Below are 22,282 nucleotides of genomic sequence, written 5' to 3' on the forward strand. Positions count from 1 at the left end.
GTTACATTTTTTTATTTACTTTTTATCCCAAAATATCAAAAATCTTACGATGTTTTGAAAACCTAAATTCACGCGGAAAAATTACATACCTAGCAAATATCTAGTAAGCGCATCTAGTAAGTCTTATGGTGTCACTACCTATTATAAATGCGAAAGTGTGTTTGTTTGTTGGGTTGTCCTTCAATTACGTCGCAACGGAGCAACGGATCAATGTGATTTTTTGCATGGGTAAAGACCTGGAAAGTGACATAGGCTACTTTTTATCCCTAAAAATTAAAGAGTTCCCACGGGATTTTTGAAATCCTAAATCAACGCGTATGAAGTCGCGGGCATCAGCTAGTATAATATTTCTTGAAAGACTGAGTAAGATGGCCAATAGGTACTTATGTGTTGTTGGATCATCCAATAGAGCTTCAGAATCTTTCGACTGAAAGTAACAGAAGGGCGAAGGCAAATCCACTATATTATGATGTTTGACAGCGGGTAATCGGAAATGACGAAAGAGAAGTTATGTAAGCCCTCCATAAAAAAAGTAACCAAGTATTCTTAGAATAATATACAGACTAAGAAAAATCTCCCCGGGAATCATAATAAAATATTATCATAACTAGACAATGCCTGCAATTTCGTATGCATAGATTAAGGTTTTTTTTAAATCAACCAGAAACCTCGAAAAAATCTATGTACCTACATACATAAAAAAACGGGCTGAGTTGAGAACCACCTCCTTTTTGGAAGTCGGTTAAAAATACCGCGAGAATTCTGATTTTCCTGAATAAAAAGTACCTAGCCTATGTCCATTCTGGAAGTCTGTACCTCAAAATCGATTAAAAGAATGAGCTGTGAAAATGAAACAGACAAACAATCAACAAGGCAGTCAAACGATGCTTTAAATCAGTATATATACTAGCTGACTTGACCAGATTTTAGTCGGGTTTCATTTCAGGAAACACTTACTTAATGGAGTCTGCGCAGCATTTACGACTTAAAAAAACCGCTACAGCTATATTATATGTCTCTATAGCTCTAGTCTTGTTACTATATACGGGAGAATATCGCCGTCTATACGTAAGTAAGCAGCCTAGGTAACCACTTCACAGCCTAACCGAGTTGTGCAACCGATTCCATTAAATGTCCAATGTAAACTAAATCTCAAAGGAAGTGACGCTTCGAGGCTGTAAACAAAGCAAACAAATATGGCTACCGCAAACTAGTAAAGTCGATAGTGGATACGTGCTGAATGAAACTCGGCCTTGTAAAAACATCGTTTGTATGAACCTACTGTGTATACTTCGTGAAAATTGAAATAAACAAGTGTATCGGTATGCTTTTCGTTTACTTGTTTATTTTCACTCAAATTTGTTGCTGAAAAATATTTTTTGGTTCAAATCCACACTTACCTACCCATACTCAACTCCCTGTCCCATGCCTCGGAGAACACTATTGCGGAAATCTTTAGGACGTGCTTAAACTTTGCTCAGACTTAAGACACTGTTAAAACGAGACAGCGCTATATTAATTGTATAAATCTGTCTCTTTTTAACTAAGACTTAAGTCTGAGCAAAGTCAAAGTACGCTCTATAGGTTTCAGCCTATAAGTCATTGGTCCTGTGCCTGATCATTCTACACTCGTGTTAGATTACCGCCCCACTGGATTATGAAAGTGAAGGAATAGAAAGTGCTCGTATATTTATGCACACATTATGCACTACAACGTCTCTAACGTCGGTTGTATCTCGTGAACCGTATCTGTGAAAATTTCTCTACATGGGTAGAGAATTGAAATTTTCACAGAATGTGTAGGTATTGTCGCTATAATATCAAATAATAATAATTTCTAAATGGCCGCCATTAAAAAAGTGTTACTATTCTTGTACGATAGTAGTCTGACTCGCATTTGTCCGGTATTTTAAGAATTGTACCTACTCTTAGATCTTAACATTTCAAGCATGAGTCATCATGATCAACCCATAGCTGGCTCACTACAGAGCACGGGTCTCCTGACTCCTCTCATTATGAGAAGGGCTTGGCCATAGTCCATTAAGCGGGCCAAGTGCAGATTGGCAGACTTCACGCACCTTTGAGAACATTATGGAGAACTCGCAGGCATGCACGTTTCCTCGCGATGTTTTCTTTTACCGTTAAAGCGAGTGATATTGAATTTCTTATTTTGTAACCACTAGGCTATCACGACTTGAGTAGGTATACCTAAACACAATCGTAGTCTGTACCTAGTCTGTACTACAGACAAATAAAATGTCTAATGACAGTATTTAGCTATTCTACCACGTACCAACTTCACCCATTAGTCTCTATTCCTCTTTCTTTCCGAATCCGAGGATTTTATAAATTGATATTGATTGTGTGCCTTATTTACAAACTTGTGTAGGTAAAAAAAACATACAAGCGAACTTTTATTTTTTGTAAATTATATAAAAAAATACCGTCCAAGTTTAAGTCAGTCAGAGTCATACTACAGTTTTTGAGATTTTGTACGATAAATTCACTGTTCAGCATAAAAAATAAATAAAAATCTGTTTTAGAATGTACAGGTAAAGCCCTTTCATATCCCCACCCTACTTAATCTTACTTTGAAAGTTGACAATACTAATCATTTGTTCATGAACACATTTTTTTTTTCGGATTCTTCCCCTTACGTGTGCTAGACAGACAGACAGACAGACGGACGGATGGACGGACAGACAGCGGAGGCGTGGACTGGGCACCCTTAGGGTACGGAATCCTAAAACAAACTTCGTAGTAATAAAAAAAGACCGTATCAGTTTTTATGACTTTATCTAGATTTTTTCTTGAGATGAGTATGTACTTACAACTGTAAATCGAATAACGTGTACAGTATGCGGTCTACAAAGCCGAAATGATACATTCTAAAGGCCGATGTACATTATTTCCTGCCGTGTACTGTACCTACTCAATCTCTGTGACTCAATCAATACACAACTGTTCCTAACAAAGCCTCTGGAGCGAGTTCTAGGAAGCGTACTTCCTTCAGGAAATTACTCACTCTAGAGTCTAGAGAAACGAGATATATTTTCAATAAGAAAAAACATGGTGCAGTCACAACGTAAACGTGAAAATCTTAACAATAAATGTTACGTCCAAAGTATAAAGTCTATTTTTTCATATTTCCTTTAGAATAGTATTAAAAAAGTCGTGTTTTTCAATGCATGACGTGATTTCTAATACTATTCTATTCATATTTTGACGTAAGATTTTTATACTTTTATTACCTGTTATCTCCCAAAGCCACCATGATCCAACTCTGTTCTTACCTTATTTTCATGTATGTATGTATGTATATACTTTATTGCACCATAAAAACACAAATGACACGTTACAAAAAGAAATCTTAAAAAGTAGGTACAAAAAGGCGATCTTATCGCTAAATAGCGATCTCTCCCAGACAACCTTAACGCTAGGGAGAAAACGAACAAATGGACAATGGGAGGTGGTGTATAATAAACCTAAATACCAATAGCTAAATAAACTAAACCATATTTCATGTGAGCGAGAAGGACAGATGTTACGTACAACGTTATCCTTATCGCGCTTGATTGGCTTCGCTCAGATATCCACTGGTGTGCTCAGACATCAGCCCTACCGACCCACACAGACAAATTAATCGTTCTACAACAAATACACCTGTCTCTGTATGTACATGTAATGCCATCAAAAGAAATCGCTGAAGGAAGATCGTACGAGCCGCAGTAAAAGAAAACTCACAGCCACGACTTCTGTGCCAAAAGTGAACTTACGTAAAATTGAAGCCTCTGGGAAATTCCCGAAGCGCGAGAAGAAGCGCGAAGCGCGAGAAGAAGCGCGAAGAATTCTCGCGTTAAAAATACCGCGAGAATTCTGATTTTCCTGAATAAAAAGTACCTAGCCTATGTCCATTCTGGAAGTCTGTACCTCAAAATCGATTAAAAGAATGAGCTGTGAAAATGAAACAGACAAACAATCAACAAGGCAGTCAAACGATGCTTTAAATCAGTATATATACTAGCTGACTTGACCAGATTTTAGTCGGGTTTCATTTCAGGAAACACTTACTTAATGGAGTCTGCGCAGCATTTACGACTTAAAAAAACCGCTACAGCTATATTATATGTCTCTATAGCTCTAGTCTTGTTACTATATACGGGAGAATATCGCCGTCTATACGTAAGTAAGCAGCCTAGGTAACCACTTCACAGCCTAACCGAGTTGTGCAACCGATTCCATTAAATGTCCAATGTAAACTAAATCTCAAAGGAAGTGACGCTTCGAGGCTGTAAACAAAGCAAACAAATATGGCTACCGCAAACTAGTAAAGTCGATAGTGGATACGTGCTGAATGAAACTCGGCCTTGTAAAAACATCGTTTGTATGAACCTACTGTGTATACTTCGTGAAAATTGAAATAAACAAGTGTATCGGTATGCTTTTCGTTTACTTGTTTATTTTCACTCAAATTTGTTGCTGAAAAATATTTTTTGGTTCAAATCCACACTTACCTACCCATACTCAACTCCCTGTCCCATGCCTCGGAGAACACTATTGCGGAAATCTTTAGGACGTGCTTAAACTTTGCTCAGACTTAAGACACTGTTAAAACGAGACAGCGCTATATTAATTGTATAAATCTGTCTCTTTTTAACTAAGACTTAAGTCTGAGCAAAGTCAAAGTACGCTCTATAGGTTTCAGCCTATAAGTCATTGATCCTGTGCCTGATCATTCTACACTCGTGTTAGATTACCGCCCCACTGGATTATGAAAGTGAAGGAATAGAAAGTGCTCGTATATTTATGCACACATTATGCACTACAACGTCTCTAACGTCGGTTGTATCTCGTGAACCGTATCTGTGAAAATTTCTCTACATGGGTAGAGAATTGAAATTTTCACAGAATGTGTAGGTATTGTCGCTATAATATCAAATAATAATAATTTCTAAATGGCCGCCATTAAAAAAGTGTTACTATTCTTGTACGATAGTAGTCTGACTCGCATTTGTCCGGTATTTTAAGAATTGTACCTACTCTTAGATCTTAACATTTCAAGCATGAGTCATCATGATCAACCCATAGCTGGCTCACTACAGAGCACGGGTCTCCTGACTCCTCTCATTATGAGAAGGGCTTGGCCATAGTCCATTAAGCGGGCCAAGTGCAGATTGGCAGACTTCACGCACCTTTGAGAACATTATGGAGAACTCGCAGGCATGCACGTTTCCTCGCGATGTTTTCTTTTACCGTTAAAGCGAGTGATATTGAATTTCTTATTTTGTAACCACTAGGCTATCACGACTTGAGTAGGTATACCTAAACACAATCGTAGTCTGTACCTAGTCTGTACTACAGACAAATAAAATGTCTAATGACAGTATTTAGCTATTCTACCACGTACCAACTTCACCCATTAGTCTCTATTCCTCTTTCTTTCCGAATCCGAGGATTTTATAAATTGATATTGATTGTGTGCCTTATTTACAAACTTGTGTAGGTAAAAAAAACATACAAGCGAACTTTTATTTTTTGTAAATTATATAAAAAAATACCGTCCAAGTTTAAGTCAGTCAGAGTCATACTACAGTTTTTGAGATTTTGTACGATAAATTCACTGTTCAGCATAAAAAATAAATAAAAATCTGTTTTAGAATGTACAGGTAAAGCCCTTTCATATCCCCACCCTACTTAATCTTACTTTGAAAGTTGACAATACTAATCATTTGTTCATGAACACATTTTTTTTTTCGGATTCTTCCCCTTACGTGTGCTAGACAGACAGACAGACAGACGGACGGATGGACGGACAGACAGCGGAGGCGTGGACTGGGCACCCTTAGGGTACGGAATCCTAAAACAAACTTCGTAGTAATAAAAAAGACCGTATCAGTTTTTATGACTTTATCTAGATTTTTTCTTGAGATGAGTATGTACTTACAACTGTAAATCGAATAACGTGTACAGTATGCGGTCTACAAAGCCGAAATGATACATTCTAAAGGCCGATGTACATTATTTCCTGCCGTGTACTGTACCTACTCAATCTCTGTGACTCAATCAATACACAACTGTTCCTAACAAAGCCTCTGGAGCGAGTTCTAGGAAGCGTACTTCCTTCAGGAAATTACTCACTCTAGAGTCTAGAGAAACGAGATATATTTTCAATAAGAAAAAACATGGTGCAGTCACAACGTAAACGTGAAAATCTTAACAATAAATGTTACGTCCAAAGTATAAAGTCTATTTTTTCATATTTCCTTTAGAATAGTATTAAAAAAGTCGTGTTTTTCAATGCATGACGTGATTTCTAATACTATTCTATTCATATTTTGACGTAAGATTTTTATACTTTTATTACCTGTTATCTCCCAAAGCCACCATGATCCAACTCTGTTCTTACCTTATTTTCATGTATGTATGTATGTATATACTTTATTGCACCATAAAAACACAAATGACACGTTACAAAAAGAAATCTTAAAAAGTAGGTACAAAAAGGCGATCTTATCGCTAAATAGCGATCTCTCCCAGACAACCTTAACGCTAGGGAGAAAACGAACAAATGGACAATGGGAGGTGGTGTATAATAAACCTAAATACCAATAGCTAAATAAACTAAACCATATTTCATGTGAGCGAGAAGGACAGATGTTACGTACAACGTTATCCTTATCGCGCTTGATTGGCTTCGCTCAGATATCCACTGGTGTGCTCAGACATCAGCCCTACCGACCCACACAGACAAATTAATCGTTCTACAACAAATACACCTGTCTCTGTATGTACATGTAATGCCATCAAAAGAAATCGCTGAAGGAAGATCGTACGAGCCGCAGTAAAAGAAAACTCACAGCCACGACTTCTGTGCCACAAGTGAACTTACGTAAAATTGAAGCCTCTGGGAAATTCCCGAAGCGCGTACACGCAACCACGATGATAAGCTCCCGCAATTTAAAGTTATCCCGTTCGTAGCGAAGTTTCGAGATCATCTAATTCCACATCTAATCCACCTTTATTATTCAACGTCACACTTCCGAAGTGTAACTAAGCGAGAGTGTCACTTGAATTATGTGTGTAGCTATTGGATTAAATGGATATTACAAGTTATATTACCCCCAACTACCTACGTATAATTCATAATCCATACTAACATTATAAATGCGAAAGTGTGTCTGTCTGTCTGCTGGCCTTTTACGGCCCCTCCGATCAACTGATTTTGACGAAACTTGGTACAGAGATAGCTTTCATACCTAATTTTAGACATAGGCTACTTTTCATCCCGGAAAATTAAGGTGTTCCCACGGGATTTTCAATAATCTAAATCCACGTTGACCAAGTCGCGGGTATCATCTAGTTCATATTAATATTATAAATGCCAATCCGCACTTGGCCAGCGTGGTAGGCTATGACCAATATCCTTCTGACTCTGAGAGGAGACCCGTTCTCTGTACTGACCCGGCGATGGGTTGATCATGATGATGACAATGATTATAAATCGGATATGATCGGATAAGCTCTGCAAGCTCACTGAAATACATTAATTATCATCATGAATCCATCGATTTTAGTCCTTATAATGTCCTCAATATAATGCTCAATGACCTTAGCAGAGCTTCACAGCAAGTGGGCTTAAAAATGAAAATGTCTAATGCTTATCAGATGTTTAGTGAGAATAAAACAGGACCGACGGCTTAGCGAGATAACACTAGGAAAAAGAAAAAAAAGAACTAGCACAGCACAAAATCCTCTCATAATCAAATAACAGAAGGTTTATTTCATGCTATCAGTTATGATTGCAGTAGGAACAAGAGTGTATGATGTTTATCACTAGGAAAAAGAAAAAGAAGACATAGACTAGCTTAGCACAAAATCCTCTCATAGTCAAATAACAGAAGATTTATTTTATGCTATCAGTTATGATTGCAGTAGGAACAAGAGTGTATGATGTTTATCACTAGGAAAAAGAAAAAGAAGACATAGACTAGCTTAGCACAAAATCCTCTCATAGTCAAATAACAGAAGATTTATTTTATGCTATCAGTTATGATTGCAGAAGGAACAAGAGTGCATGTCAATGTTTATCACTAGGAAATAGAAAAAGAAGACATAGACTAACTTAGCACAAAATCCTCTCATAGTCGAATAACAGAAGATTTATTTCATGATATCAGCTGTTATGATTGCAGTAGGAACAAGTGTGTATCTCAATGTTTATCCCGCGGATTTGTACTCGGTCGTGAGAGCGAAATGGCTTCGTAGTATTTCAAAGTAAACACAAACATGAAGACCTATTCGATTTTCAAACATTTTTTATAGTAATCTTGCTACGGCTTTGTATCGTACATGCCATTTCAGTAGTAAAAATCCGGTTAAGTACGAGTCGACCTTGCACACGAAGGTTTCCGTATACTTAGTACTTAGTAGAAATACTTAGTACTTTTTATTTTACGAGGGTTCCGTACAAAAAAAGGGTGCCAACGAGACCGTATTACTAAGCCTCTGTTGTCCACCCGTCTGTCAGTGGACTGTATCTCATGAACCATGATAGACAGAGAATTTAAATTTTCACACAGTATGTATGTCTATTGCTCTAACTACAAAATATAATAAAAAACCAATATAACGAATTTCAAAATTTTTGTCTATTTTTGTCTGTATTTGTGTTTGTTTCGTATTTTATTTTTTACTTGGTAATATAATTCTCTTTGTCATGTTATTTTATTATGTTTTTGTGACGAAAGTTAAAAAAAATCTGGTTAATACGCAGAGATAAGAATAAGCCTCCGTAAGTCCTGTTTCAATACAAGGAAAAATAATCCATAACAAGAAAAGTATTGTGTCAAACACTTATTGACAGTCTATTCAGTGAGGCTCTTACTATTTTACGATTTTTAAAAATTTACTTTTAGGTACAAACAAAACAAAACATAGTTTTGTTGTTAAAAAATGTTGTAGCGAAGCAAGACACATTTCGGATGTTTGATTCAAAGAATCAAGTTTGTGAACCCATTTCGACTTAGGTAATGAATTTTTGTCAAAAACTTTTTGTTTATCTCTTCAATAGGTACTTTTAATTCAAAGGGAATGTTACGGCAGCTTCTAAAAATTTTCACCATTGCATTAATTGTATGGATCATCACATTCTTTATGATTTTAAAAGAATACAAATCGAGGAAGATGTTACTTGGAGATTATGATCACTATGAAAAAGTGTTGAAACAGTTTGTGACGAGTATGTCTAGAAACTCTACGTTTTCAGAAGGTAGGTATTTTGACACCTCCCATGTGTTTAAACCTAAATGCTTTCATAGTACGAGTGAATATCCATCTCCTAGGCAAGCGCGCTCCGACCTAGACCTTATCATTGCTTTTTAGGGTTCTGTATCTCAAAAGGAAAAACAGAACCCTTATAGGATCACTTTGTTGTCTGTCTGTCTGTCAAGAAACCTACAGGGTACTTCCCGTTGACCTAGAATCATGAAATTTGGCAGGTAGGTAGTTCTTATAGCAGACATTAGGGAACAATCTGAAAACCGTGAATTTGTGGTTACATCACAAGAAAAAAAATTAAAATGTGTTCATGGCTTTACTTGTACAGTCTAAAACAGATTTTTATTTATTTTTAGGCATAATAGATTTTGATTTATCGTGCAAAATGTTGATAAAATATGATTGTAGAACGGAACCCTCAGTGCGCGAGTCTAACTCGCACTTGGCCGGTTTCTAAGCATGATTGTTTGTCGTCAAGCACAAACGAGTTTGACAACCTCCCTGGCGCAGTGGTAAGCGCTGTGGTCTTATTAGTGGGAGGTCCCGGGTTCGATTCCCGATAGAAATTTGGAATTTTATAATTTCTAAATTTCTGGTCTGGTCTGGTAGGAGGCTTCGGCCGTGGCTAGTTACCACCCTACTGGCCAAGCCGTGCCGCCAAGCGATTGAGCGTTCCGGTACGATGCCGTGTAGAAACCAAAGGTTAGCTCGCTTCCATCTGCATCATCATTTACCACCAGGTGAGATTGCAGTCAAGGGCTAACTTGTATCGGAATAAAAATATCATCCTAATATTATAATGGGTGAAAGTTTGTAGTTTATACAGTACGCGGCCGAAAGTAATGTACATCGAAGGAGATAACAGATTTGTAGAGCACTTATTCGGTTGTTGAGACCGACAAAACGGCATATGAGTGACAGAGACACCGCTCTACAAAGCCGAAAAGTCATTCTAAAGGCCGATGTACATTACTTTCGGCCGCGTACTGTATGTGTGTGTGTGTACCTATATTTGTGTTAATAATACAATAGGATGGGATCTTCTTGGCCCAGGCAGTGCACATCTATCTTACTACGATAAACAATTAGCCATCAAGAATCCCGTATACCCACTAGGTTAGTAGCACATACATTACTAATATTATACATATCTACATAATCCATAATCCATACTAATATCTACTCGTGTGCTAATATTATAAATACGAAAGAGTGTCTGTCTGTCTGTCTGCTAGCTTTTTTACGACCCAACAGTTTAACCGATTTCGATGAAATTTGGTACAGCTTTTGAAAATCTTTTGATTTTCCGGGATAAAACTTTTTGATAATAAGCTATCTCTATGCTAAAATTGGTTAAGCGAATGGGCCATGAAATCGTAACAAACAGACATACAGACAGACAAACATAGACTATTACCTACTGATAGCCATACTTTCGAATTTATATTATTACTAGAAGTGGATTTTATTTTTTAAAAATCCCGAGGGTACCATTTAATTTTCTGGGATAAAAAGTAGCCTACTCCAGGTCTTCAACTATACCCATGCAAAAATCACGTCAATCCGTTGCTCCTTTGCGTCGTGATTGCAACAAACTAACAAACCAATAAACCAACAAACAAACACACTAACGCATTTATAATATGCGTAGTGATAGAAGAGATTGGAAAAAGCTTTTAACATAATGAAGAACTTGAATAGAAGAACATAAATAAGTACATAGCCGTAGGAAGCATGGTCTAAAAACTAGGCTTCCTTAACAAGATTGAAAATATTTTCCATTAAAAGAATTTCAAGAATTGCGTTGCCTGCAGTGATAAAAAATAAATGTTCCCCTAGATGCGGCGCTTCATAGTAACAACATTTTCCAACGACCATCGGTGTCAGCACTCCTGTCAATCGTGGTAGGAGGCTTCGGCCGTGGCTAGTTAGTAGTTACCACCCTACCAGCAAAACCGCGTGCCGCGTTCCGGTACGATGCCGTGTAGAAACCAAAGGGACATGGGTTTAATAAAAACTGCCATACCCCTTCCAAGTTAGCCCGCTTCCATCTTAGACTGCATCATCACTTACCACCAGGTGAGATTGCAGCCATGGGCTAACTTGTATCTGAATTAAAAAAAAACCGCTTTAGTTTCGCAGTCCATCTGTGAAAATGCAACTTGCGCGATAACTTTAAATTATTATATCATACTAGACTAGATGATGCCCGCGACTTTGTCCGCGTGGAATTTGGTTTTTTAAGATCTCGAGGGAACTCTTTGATTTGCCGGGATAAAAAGTAGCAATGTCCTTCCCCGGTATGCAAGCTATATCCGTATCAAATTTCGTCAACGGATGGTCAACTAATATTTATGTAATAGTTTATGCTGGCGACTTCGTTCGCGTGAACTACACAAATTTAAAACCCTTATATTTTACTTCCTTATGGTTTGAATTATTAAAATCCTTTCTTAGCAGATGTCTACGTCAACAAAAAATAATGTAATAGCTATCTGCATGCCAAATTTCAGCCCGATCCGTCCAGTAGTTTGAGTTGTGCGTTGATAGATCAGTCAGTCAGTCAGTCAGTCACCTTTTCCTTTTATATATATAGATTAGTATGGATTTATTGATCGAGATATTAGCTAACGTATAGTCTGCGTCTAAATCGGATTACGGTTGACAGGAGTGTGAATACCGATGTTCTTTGGAACATATTGTAACTATGAAGCGCCGCATCTAGTGAAACATTTTATATCGCTCGTAGCCTGCTACGCCAATTACTGGCATAAGCGGATGCAGATATCATTAGATCAGCGTAGTGGGGGCAAATATTAAACTTTGTAGTTATAATTTTACTGCAAAAGAAAATGCAGTTGAGTGGTTGCTGGATGAAAAATTTTGCGGATGAAATGTAGGTACAATAGAAAAATATAAGTATACCTTGATAAATACGCTGTTTTGGTTTTAGATTGCCAGTTACTGACTTTATCGAAATCCGTTTCTAAAGGTGACATCTAGAGTAGAGCTGCCATAATAGGCTACTTGACACTTTTTTTAAGTTGGTCTTAAATGGTTAATATTTGTCCTATTATATCAAAAAAATTAACACTATATTTTTTTGCGCCCTAATAACCGTAAAACTTTAATTTAAAAATATATTTTTCTTAGACAGGTGAAAACACTGGTCGGCCATGTTTGGCCGATAGATTATCTGTGCTCTGACGTCATGCATTTGTAAACAACAGCATAACCTCCCAAAGTTTAATAAACATGACTTCTATACCTACTAGTTTACATGAAAAATATAGTAATTATCGTTATTGTATCATCCGAGAAAGTAAAAAACGCATCGATAAAGACCACAGGAAAGTTGTGGATTAGAGTGCCCAGTGAAATAAATATACGTAACACGCAAAGACTTGCTTAAAGGGATCCTATATGACTAACGACTTCAACCCAAATTTATTTTTGCAAAGATCACTTTGTTGTAAGTCTTACTTAATAACTTATTCAATTTATAAAGAGAAAACGATATTTTTTTACGTTTACTATGAGTTTTTAGAAATATATAAAAACTAGCTTATGCACGTGACTTCGCCCGCGTGGACTTCATAAATTTCAAACCTCCATTTAACCCACTCAGGGGTGGAATTTCAAAAAATCCTTTCCTAGTGGATACCTTCTCTTTACCTACAAAGAACACACCCACCAAATTTCATGTATCTAGGACCAGCTGTTTAGGCTGTGCGTTGATATATAAGTTAGTCAGGACTCAAAATTTTATATATATGGATACTACGTTAGTCCCCGCGTGACATAGGGATGACATTTCTTTGTTTACATATTTAATGACGTCACATCATGGCTGACAGCGTTTTCTGCGTTTCAAATAAAAATAAAAACTGTATTTTTTTAAATTGGATTTATATATCCATCCTGCGTTTTTAATAATTGTTATTGATATATTTCGTTGTCTTAAGCAAAATACTATAATAAATAATCATTTATTGGACGAAATTAGATATGAGTCAAGTAGCCTATTGCTGAAAGGACGACCGGGACATCCATACATATTCCATAATATTATGCATACTGATATTGCAAATTCGAAAGTGTCAGTCTGTCTGTCTGCACTTGGAAACGGCTTTTTATCCTGGAATATTAAAGAGTCCCAGGAAGTATCTAGAGTGCACTCTGACTTAGCTTAGACTAAAGGCAGAGTTAAAACGAGACAGAGCTTTATCTCTCACATAAAAATCTGTCTCGTTTTAACTCAATCTTAAGTCTGAGCTAAGTCAAAGTGCGCTCTATAGATCTCAGCCTAAGTTTATGTAGTTTCTTCCCTTTAGGTATGCTTGGAAAGGCTGTTCATGTAAAAGATGACGTAAAAGGCACTATACGAATGTTGATAAAAAAGGGCTGGCAGGACAACGCCTTTAATCAATTTGTTAGCGATTTGATACCTTTTGGCCGCACCTTGCCTGATTTCAGGGAAGATTGGTATGTACGAATTCGTAAGAGCCCTTCACACATTGACCTACGCTTAGTCATTGCACTTATAGTAGAGTTAGTAGGTATAAGATAAGACATCTCGCTAACGTTGATAGAATTCGAAAATAAGGTCACATTCAAAATTTTACTAAAAGATTTAACTACTGAAATTTTATTTCGCAAGGTTTCCGCCTTGAAAATTTTCTTTAAATATATAGACAAACTTGAGCTTAAAACAAGGTAGGTAGTTAAGATCAATTTTACATTGACAATGAAAAAATGGAATGGAAATTTACTGTCAATGTAAAATGGATGATACTCGAACTCTACCAACGTCGTCGGCGAGGTGTAAAATGTCAAAATCTCATACTAAGTAATCTTACAGAGCTATAGTTCCTGGCGTTCAATAGTCGCGTCTGACTGACGATGCGAGTGCGAGCTCGCGCAGGTATTTTTTCCACGCGCTAGTGTACTGTGTATGGATGTAGCACTCACACTAATGCAGATGGCGAACGCGGGGTGCGACGTGGCGTGCGGGCTGGTGTGCTTTGCTCCCTCATGTCGCGCACTCCACTGAATGACGCCTAAAAATGCTATTGCGACACGTCTTGCGGTTAACTTCCAAGAACAACTATTTAATTGACGCGGAATATACCTACTTGACGTATACTGCCGCGTGTGTTTATTGTTGACCAGCTTGTCGACTAGTGGGATTCGATTCAATCAAACGATCTTGATGCAAATCGCAAGAACCTATTTACGCATTAGCATTTTGGTTGGTACAGTTCTTGCAATTCACGAAGGCTAATGAACTTTACTTGTGGTAACGTCGTGTACATGGTCATTGCGTAAGGGTGCGTGCATGTCGGACCAATCAGTCGCGAGCAAGCGCTGTCAAACGCACAAATTTAGTGTACCTACCTTGCGTATACCGATACGACTTACACAAAACCAAGTGAGTGGCCTTCGTGAAATGTAAGAACTATAACTGGCTAATGTAAAGGCCAGAACACACTGGAATCATAAATACTAATTTGTTTACAGGTGCAAACAAAGAAAAAGTTCGCTCAGTTTACCCGAAGTTACAATAATAATTTGTTTTCATAATGAGGCGTTTTCTACACTACTACGAACAATACGTTCCGTTTTACACTACTCACATAAACCTTTTTTGAGAGAAATCATACTTGTGGATGACTTCTCTACTATGCGTAAGTTTAGAGAACATTGTTAATATTTTATGGAAAATTAAAAAAAAAGATTCCAACGAATTGAGAACCTCCTCCTTTTTTGAAGTCAGTGGTCGGTCGAATCTTAGTGCATCTTTTGCTATCAATATTTTTTCCAAATGATTACATTTTTGAACTAGTAAATCTTTTGCTATTGCTAGTACATTTTTAAATAGGTACACTATAGTACGCGACCGATCGAGATGGCAATCGGGGTATGAGGTGGGGGGACGCCCCGCACACCCGCACGTCTCCCGTGCTCACACGCACTGAGTTAGCGCAGGGCTGTGCGGGTGTGCGGGGTGCTCCCTCCCGATTGTCATCTCGACCTGCCGCGTACTATAGTTTGAGTTTAAGCATATTAAATAGTTATAGCAGTAGGAATATAATTTTATTTTTTACTCTCCAAAAAGTAGGTATATTATCTAAGTCTAAGAGTAAATCAAAATGGCAATCTTGTGTTCTGTTTTTCAGTTCACCTGAAATCTCGTTTAGATGCTCGAATTCAAAAATTGCCCAGTGTGCGTCTAGTGAGAGCTAAACGTCGCGAAGGATTGATAAGATCCCGGATAATTGGCGCAAAGGAAGCTTCTACCAGTATAGTCTTGTTTCTTGACAGTCATTGCGAATGTACTGAGGGTATGCAAACATTTTCTTGATACCTCCCTGGCACAGTGGTAAGCGCTTAGAGGTGGGAGATCCCGGGTTTGGTTCCCGGAATTGGCAATCAGGGAATTTACACTAAGGGTCGATTAACAACCGACGTGGCCGCAATAATACTGCAATAACTTTTATGGCATAATGTGGCTAATTCCTTTGTACACAATCTCTAAACTAAACTAAAATATCACATCTAAATCTATTGCTATCCCTTTCATAATGTTGCTTGCGGAAAAGGAAAGCACTAGATTTAGACCTGTTAATTTAGTTTAGTTTAGCGATTGTGTACTAGAGAATCGGCCCCAATATTGTACTTATATCAAATCTTTAATAAGAGCAACTGCCCAGTTTCTTGCTGGGTGCTCTCGGCAGAAAAGGCATTCCGAACCAGTTGTAGATGCATTTGAAGATTCAAACTACTACTTGTTAAACTTCAAACTACTTGTTAAAGTTTAATTAAATAAAAATAAAAAAATAAAAAAATTGTAATTTTTAAATTGTCTCTGGTCTGGTCTGGTGGGGGGCATCGGCCGTGGCTTTTTAGCACCCTACCGGCAAAGCCATGCCGCCAAGCGATTTAACGTTCCGGTACTTTGCCGCCCAGAAACCGTTTAGGGGATGGGTTTAGTGAAATTACCATACCCCTTCCAAGTTACCCCCTTCCATCTTAGACTGCACCATCACTTACCACTAGGTGAGATCGAAGTCGAGTGTTAACTTGATCGATATCAATCCACCGTTTCTTCAGCCGGCCTTAGGACTGCTAATGACTAGTAAAGACGGGTAACAAAATTTTTTGTTTGATATTTTTAGGTTGGTTACAGCCCTTAATAGAACGGATTGCAGAGAATAACCGAACAGTCGTTAGTCCCGTCATCGACCACATTGATCCATCCACGTTCGAATACGTTGCTCAGAACCCAAAGGACATTCAACTTGGTGGTTTCAATTGGAATTTGAATTTTATATGGAAGTCATTACCACGCAAAATCGCAGCCAAGAGGAAGAAGTTTGCCGCTCCAGTAAAAACACCAACTATAGCAGGAGGATTATTTGCTATAAACAAAGATTTCTTTGAACATCTTGGTTATTATGATGAGGACTTCGAGATATGGGGAGGGGAAAACTTGGAGCTGTCATTCAAAGTGTGGATGTGCGGCGGAACTTTGGAGATAGTCCCTTGTTCCCATGTGGGACATGTTTATAGAACTACCTTTCCTTATGCAGGTGCCCGGGAGAATGCTAAGAGAAACTCGGTGCGGTTGGCCGAGGTAATAAAAAAACCGGTCAAGTGCGAGTCGGACTCACACGAACGGTTCCGTACCATCGTACATTTTTACTTTTTTTAATTTTCATGGCAGCCATTTTGAAATTTTCAATAGGTATTTGTTCTTTAAGCGGCAATAGAAATTCACATCATGTGATAATTTTAACTCTCTAACTATTACGGTTCATGAGATACAGTCAGCTGACAGATAGACGGATAGACGGACGGACAGCAGAGGCCTAGTAATAGGGTCCATTGGCCTTTTCGGGTACGGAACCCTAGTTGGTTATAGGTTAGCTTGTCATAGATCAGACAGTGCGTAAATACGCGCGTGTTGCACAGAGTCACAGACACACCTCCACAGTAGTTTGTAGCTCTTTTTAACTGAGTAAACATTTTTTTATCAAAGTGATCAAGAAAGTAAACTTGGCATAAAAATAAAAGTAGATCCTTACCATAAAGTTAATCTAATATTGGTAATAAGAATATATTGGTAGCAAAATATTATATTGTTTTTGTTATAAAAAAAAATATTCAAAATATTTCCAGGTATGGCTGGATGACTACGCAAAATATTTTTACGAGAGAATTGGGTACTTGAAAGGAGATTTTGGTGATGTCAGCCAGAGGCAAAAATTACGCAAAAGGCTGAAATGCAACACGTTTGAATGGTACCTGAACAACGTGTGTTCGGACATGGTAGTGCCTAATAATACTGCCGCGAGGGGACAGGTAAGGACAAAATTGCATGTTAGTAATTGGTGTAAGGATTTAAAAAAAAATTAATTATAGGCAAACGCTTGACCACAATCACACCTGATGGAAAGTGATGATGCGGCCTAAGTTTACCTAGAAGTTGCCTATTCACTCTTGTTTTAAAGATACCCGGGTTGTAATTGGTAGGAAACACATTCATGGAAGAGTATTCCAAACCTTAGCCATGCGTATGGGAATGATGACGCAAAACGTTTCGTGCGTGTAGATGGGATGTCGACGACTATATAAAATAAAATATAATAAATATAAAAATATATTAAATATATAAAAAATCAAATAAAATATTCCTAAGTAGTTGCTAGTTTCATACTCTCAGGTTGACTTTAAAAGATCATGATAGTGATAAGACCGCCTTTCCTAGCACAATAATTGTTTTTCGTCTTGTTTTTATTATGTACCATAAATTAAATAATACCAAAACGAAAAAAATTTACCGTTATTGTTATAGTAGCTGACAGTTAACTGGTTTTTAGATTTACACTACAGGCAGTCATGACATGTGTCTCAATGCCAATGCATCTCCACCAGATGGTACAAGTGATGTTCTTATAAAGCCATGTCATCATCAAGGAGGGCATCAGGTATGTGGCGTACTTAAATCCAAAATAAACACATATAAATGTATAATAATGTCCAGTTTCCTTTAAAAAGTTTCATCCAAGTTTCAAAAAGATGAATAAGTTGCTAGACTCAATACAACCATACATAATTACGCATGGAATCAGGTTTTTAAAAATCCCGTGAGAACTCTATGATTTTCCGGGATGAAAAGTATCCTATGTCCAGGTCTTTATCTATACCCATGCAAAAAATCACGTCAATCCGTTGCACCGTTGCGACGTGATTGAAGGACAAACCAACAAATACACTTTCGCATTTATAATAAGGGTATTGATTTCAGTTCTGGCTCTACACGAGAGAAGGCAGACTACAATTCGATCATCTATGTCTAGATTTCCTGTTCAATGTAATAACGCTGTTTACTTGTCGAAATCTGGCCGACACTCAAATTTGGCTCTACGACATTAAGGTAATTTAATTTCATACCAATATCCTTATTATTGCGAAGCTGAAGTGGCAATGGGCAGGGCACATAGTTCGTACAATCCAACCGATAGACATTGGGGTCACAAGGTGCTGGAATGGCGACCTCGCCCCGGAAGACGCAGCGTTGGAAGACCCCCCACTAGGTGGACGGACGACATCAGACGAGTCGCAGGGAAGCGCTGGATTCAGGCGGTCCAAGACCGTGGCGTGTGGAAGTCCCTACAAAAGACCTATGTCCAGCAGTGAACGTCTATTGGTCGATGATGATGATGATGATGTTGATGATGATCCTCATTGTTTTCTTACATCGCTCGAAGGGTGGCGGGCCTTAAGTGGAATTGGGCAGGGCACGTATGTCGTAGGGAGAACGGACGCTGAAGCCGAGAGCTGCTGGAATGGCAACCGCGTTCCTATTAGTCGCAGAAGCGTCGGCCGACCACCTACCTACAATGGCGCGACCATATCGAAAAAAGGCAGGTCAAGTGCGAGTCGTGTTCGCACACGTAGGGTTCCGTACCATCGCACAAGAAATTAAACTCTTTGATCCCACACCTATGCACCGGTTTTTTGTGATGGAACCACAAATTCACGGTTTTAGATTTATCCTTTAATTGTGCTATACACATTGTTATGTGTCAAATTTCATGATTCTAGGTCAACGGGAAGTAGCTATAGATTTTGATTCCCTTTTATTGACAGACTCGACAGACAGACAACAAAGTGATCCTAATATGGTTCCTTTTTTAGGGTTCCGTATTTCCTTTTGAGATATGCGTAATAATTATCACCACTATATCTTACAAATCTAACACCATACCAGACCATCAATAAGAGTAATTTATTACCTATTTTGAATAAATCATTTGACTTTGACTTTGATACGGAACTATAAAAAGCAGCAGGAAAGAGATGGATATAGCTCACCAAGAGCGAGAGAGAGAAGTATAAGGTTTATTACAGTCGTCTATCCCATGAAATTAATAAAATATTAATTTTATTATGTTTTTTTTTCCATTGTTATTTTTGTTTCAGACAAAGCTCATGCTGCACGTGAATACCCAGGACTGTCTGAGTGTGGTAGCCAACGAGAAGAATGACATGCGTCCAGTACTTGAAAGATGCTCAGGGAAAAAGACTCAGAAGTGGTACATGGACAACTTTAATGCTAATAATCTTATTCCCGTTATAAATTTACTCTGAAAGGCAAAGTACTCGTAGAATTAAAAAAATTATGAATTAGATCTTTTTTTGGTGTTATTTTTTTTGTTATTAGGGTTACGTACCTCAAAAGAAAAAAGGAACTCTTGTAGGTCTGTCTGTTTTCTGTCAAGAACTCAAGACCCGTCAAGAGAATTGAAACCTACAGGGTACTTTCCGTTTCCAAAACCCGTCAAGGGAATCAAAAGCTACAGGGTACTTCCCGTTGACCTAAAATCATACTATTTTGTAGATAGCAATGTCTTATAGTACAAGCTGTGCTTAGACTGCTGTTTATGTTACGTATAAAGTGTGTAAAAAAAATCTCTCGGACGTCCGCGGACGTCTGCGGACGTCCGACTGCTTAGAGTTACGTCCACAACTTGCGTCCGACAGTGTGCACATTTCAATGTCTTAGTATTGACCTATAAGTCTATAATTTCTGTCTATAGTCGACTACAAAATTTAATATCTACTTGTTTAGCTTCAGTAAATTATCAACGTTGAAATACAAAATAACTATCAAAATGTAACCGTCAAACGAAAACAAGACAGTTTCCATTAAGGAGTAGCAATCTTTGGTAAGAGTAAACAAAGCGTTCTATTCCTACGTTATAACAGTTGGATTCGAATATTTCGTTGAAGTCTGGAAAGCAATTACTGTTACAAACCTTGAAAGCTTTCTCCAGGGACTGATTACATAAATCACAACTAAATAATAAAACACTAAGTACTTAGTACGCTTGATTTACTAAGAGAACGCTTTCTGGGATTGAGTACCCATGTCCTTTTGAAGTGACATTTGTTTTATCCGGAATAAAGTGTGAAACAAACTATGGGACGTATCGGCACCGGTAAGCCGCGTCTGACAGCCCCGACTGATAGGTGTGCACAATCTATATGCCTCGGAGGTCAAGGGTACGACATCCAAGCTAGAGGTGTCAAATACAGGTTCATGTGTGTATCACAATATAATCACGTGTTACAGACAAATATTTAATAATTATTAACGTTACATTATTTTGTTACACAAAAAAAATTGCTTGAACCGTGAGGCGCAAGCAGAAAAATGGGTGCAATCGATTTTCGACCTTATTGACATACGTCAGAAAACAGCATTTTAGCAATCTATGAATTATACTGAGCAAGAATATGACAAAAACAACTTTCTCATAACCGTCAATAAGGTCGAGATTTGCTTGCACCGATTTCACCATGAGGCGCAAGCAGATAAATGGGTGCAAGCGATTTCCGACCTTATTGACATAGGGAACAACATTAATTTAACAATCTATGAATGATACCTACTGAACAAGAATATGACAAAAAACAACTTTCTCATAACCGTCAATAAGGTCCAGAACTAGGGTATAGCTTGTATTTAACTCGATTGATTTAAATTTTAAATTTTACTCTTAATAGGTACCCAATGCATACCTTCGCGACAGGTCGAAATGGCAATCGGGGAGGGAATGCCCCGCACACCCGCACGGCCCCTGTGCTAACCCAGTGCGGGCGAGCGAGGGTGACGTGCGGGTGTGCGGGGTGTCACCCCGGCCTCATACCCCGATTGCCATCTCAACCTGTCGCGGAATACAGTACCTAGTACCTACCTATGTATGTAAAAATAAAAACAAGTAGAACGATAAAGCAATGTCAAGTAGATACCTACAATACAATAGGTAGGTCAGTTTACCTAGTTACCTATAAAAAAATCTTTTTAGTAGGTAACTACTATATTTATTATCATACATTTCTACATATTTATTATCATACGAATTATAAAATGATGATGATGATTTCTAAAAAGAACAATACCACTTCACGTACCTAACCTATTACCTATAATACTTAAATGTATGATAATACCTACACTTTGAAAAACATTTTCTCATACGATTTTTAAAATGACGCAAGTATTTCCAAAAAGAACAAATCTACTATAATAGGTATTATTAACGCGCGACACAAATCTATCACAACACAAAAATGTACCTAATCTACATTATTTTGCCTAATCTACATTACAATTATTCGCATTAAATATTTATCGACACTCAAGTTCACAAATAAATAAAACTGCATTCAAAATGTATTACGAAACAAACAAAATGATAAAAATACTAGCCGCATACTCGTATCATCACAGTCAACATGTAACAGGCCAATACGAAAATTCGATGTAATAATTATTCACCGTCGAATCGCGACGATATTTGTATTCAGCTGTACCTACCTAATATATTTTATTCTAATATCGTCGCTCGGTCGCGCCGCGCGCGGCGTATCAAAGATCGAACGCCTGAGTTATTTTTTAGGAAGGATTTTCTCAAATTTTCACTACTTATTATAT

The 22,282-nt window shown here is 37.8% G+C and overlaps 1 protein-coding gene and 1 long non-coding RNA gene across 2 annotated transcripts in view; one reads left to right on the forward strand and one right to left on the reverse strand.

Annotated features, from left to right (window-relative positions):
* LOC138403373 (uncharacterized) overlaps window positions 1–22,282 on the reverse strand; it is a 606,611-nt gene that overhangs the window by 504,905 nt on the left and 79,424 nt on the right. The window lies entirely within an intron of this gene.
* Window positions 10,352–19,932, forward strand: LOC117989049 (putative polypeptide N-acetylgalactosaminyltransferase 9). Its single transcript, XM_034976351.2, has 9 exons — window positions 10,352–10,392; window positions 13,611–13,761; window positions 14,797–14,963; window positions 15,456–15,620; window positions 16,455–16,912; window positions 17,458–17,640; window positions 18,159–18,266; window positions 18,587–18,715; window positions 19,765–19,932. The coding sequence occupies exons 2-9, from the start codon at window positions 13,613–13,615 to the stop codon at window positions 19,930–19,932; spliced, it is 1,527 nt and encodes a 508-aa protein (XP_034832242.2). The 5' UTR covers window positions 10,352–10,392; window positions 13,611–13,612.

This window comes from Maniola hyperantus, chromosome 15 (genome assembly GCF_902806685.2).
Source record: "Maniola hyperantus chromosome 15, iAphHyp1.2, whole genome shotgun sequence".
Lineage (NCBI taxonomy): Eukaryota > Metazoa > Arthropoda > Insecta > Lepidoptera > Nymphalidae > Maniola > Maniola hyperantus.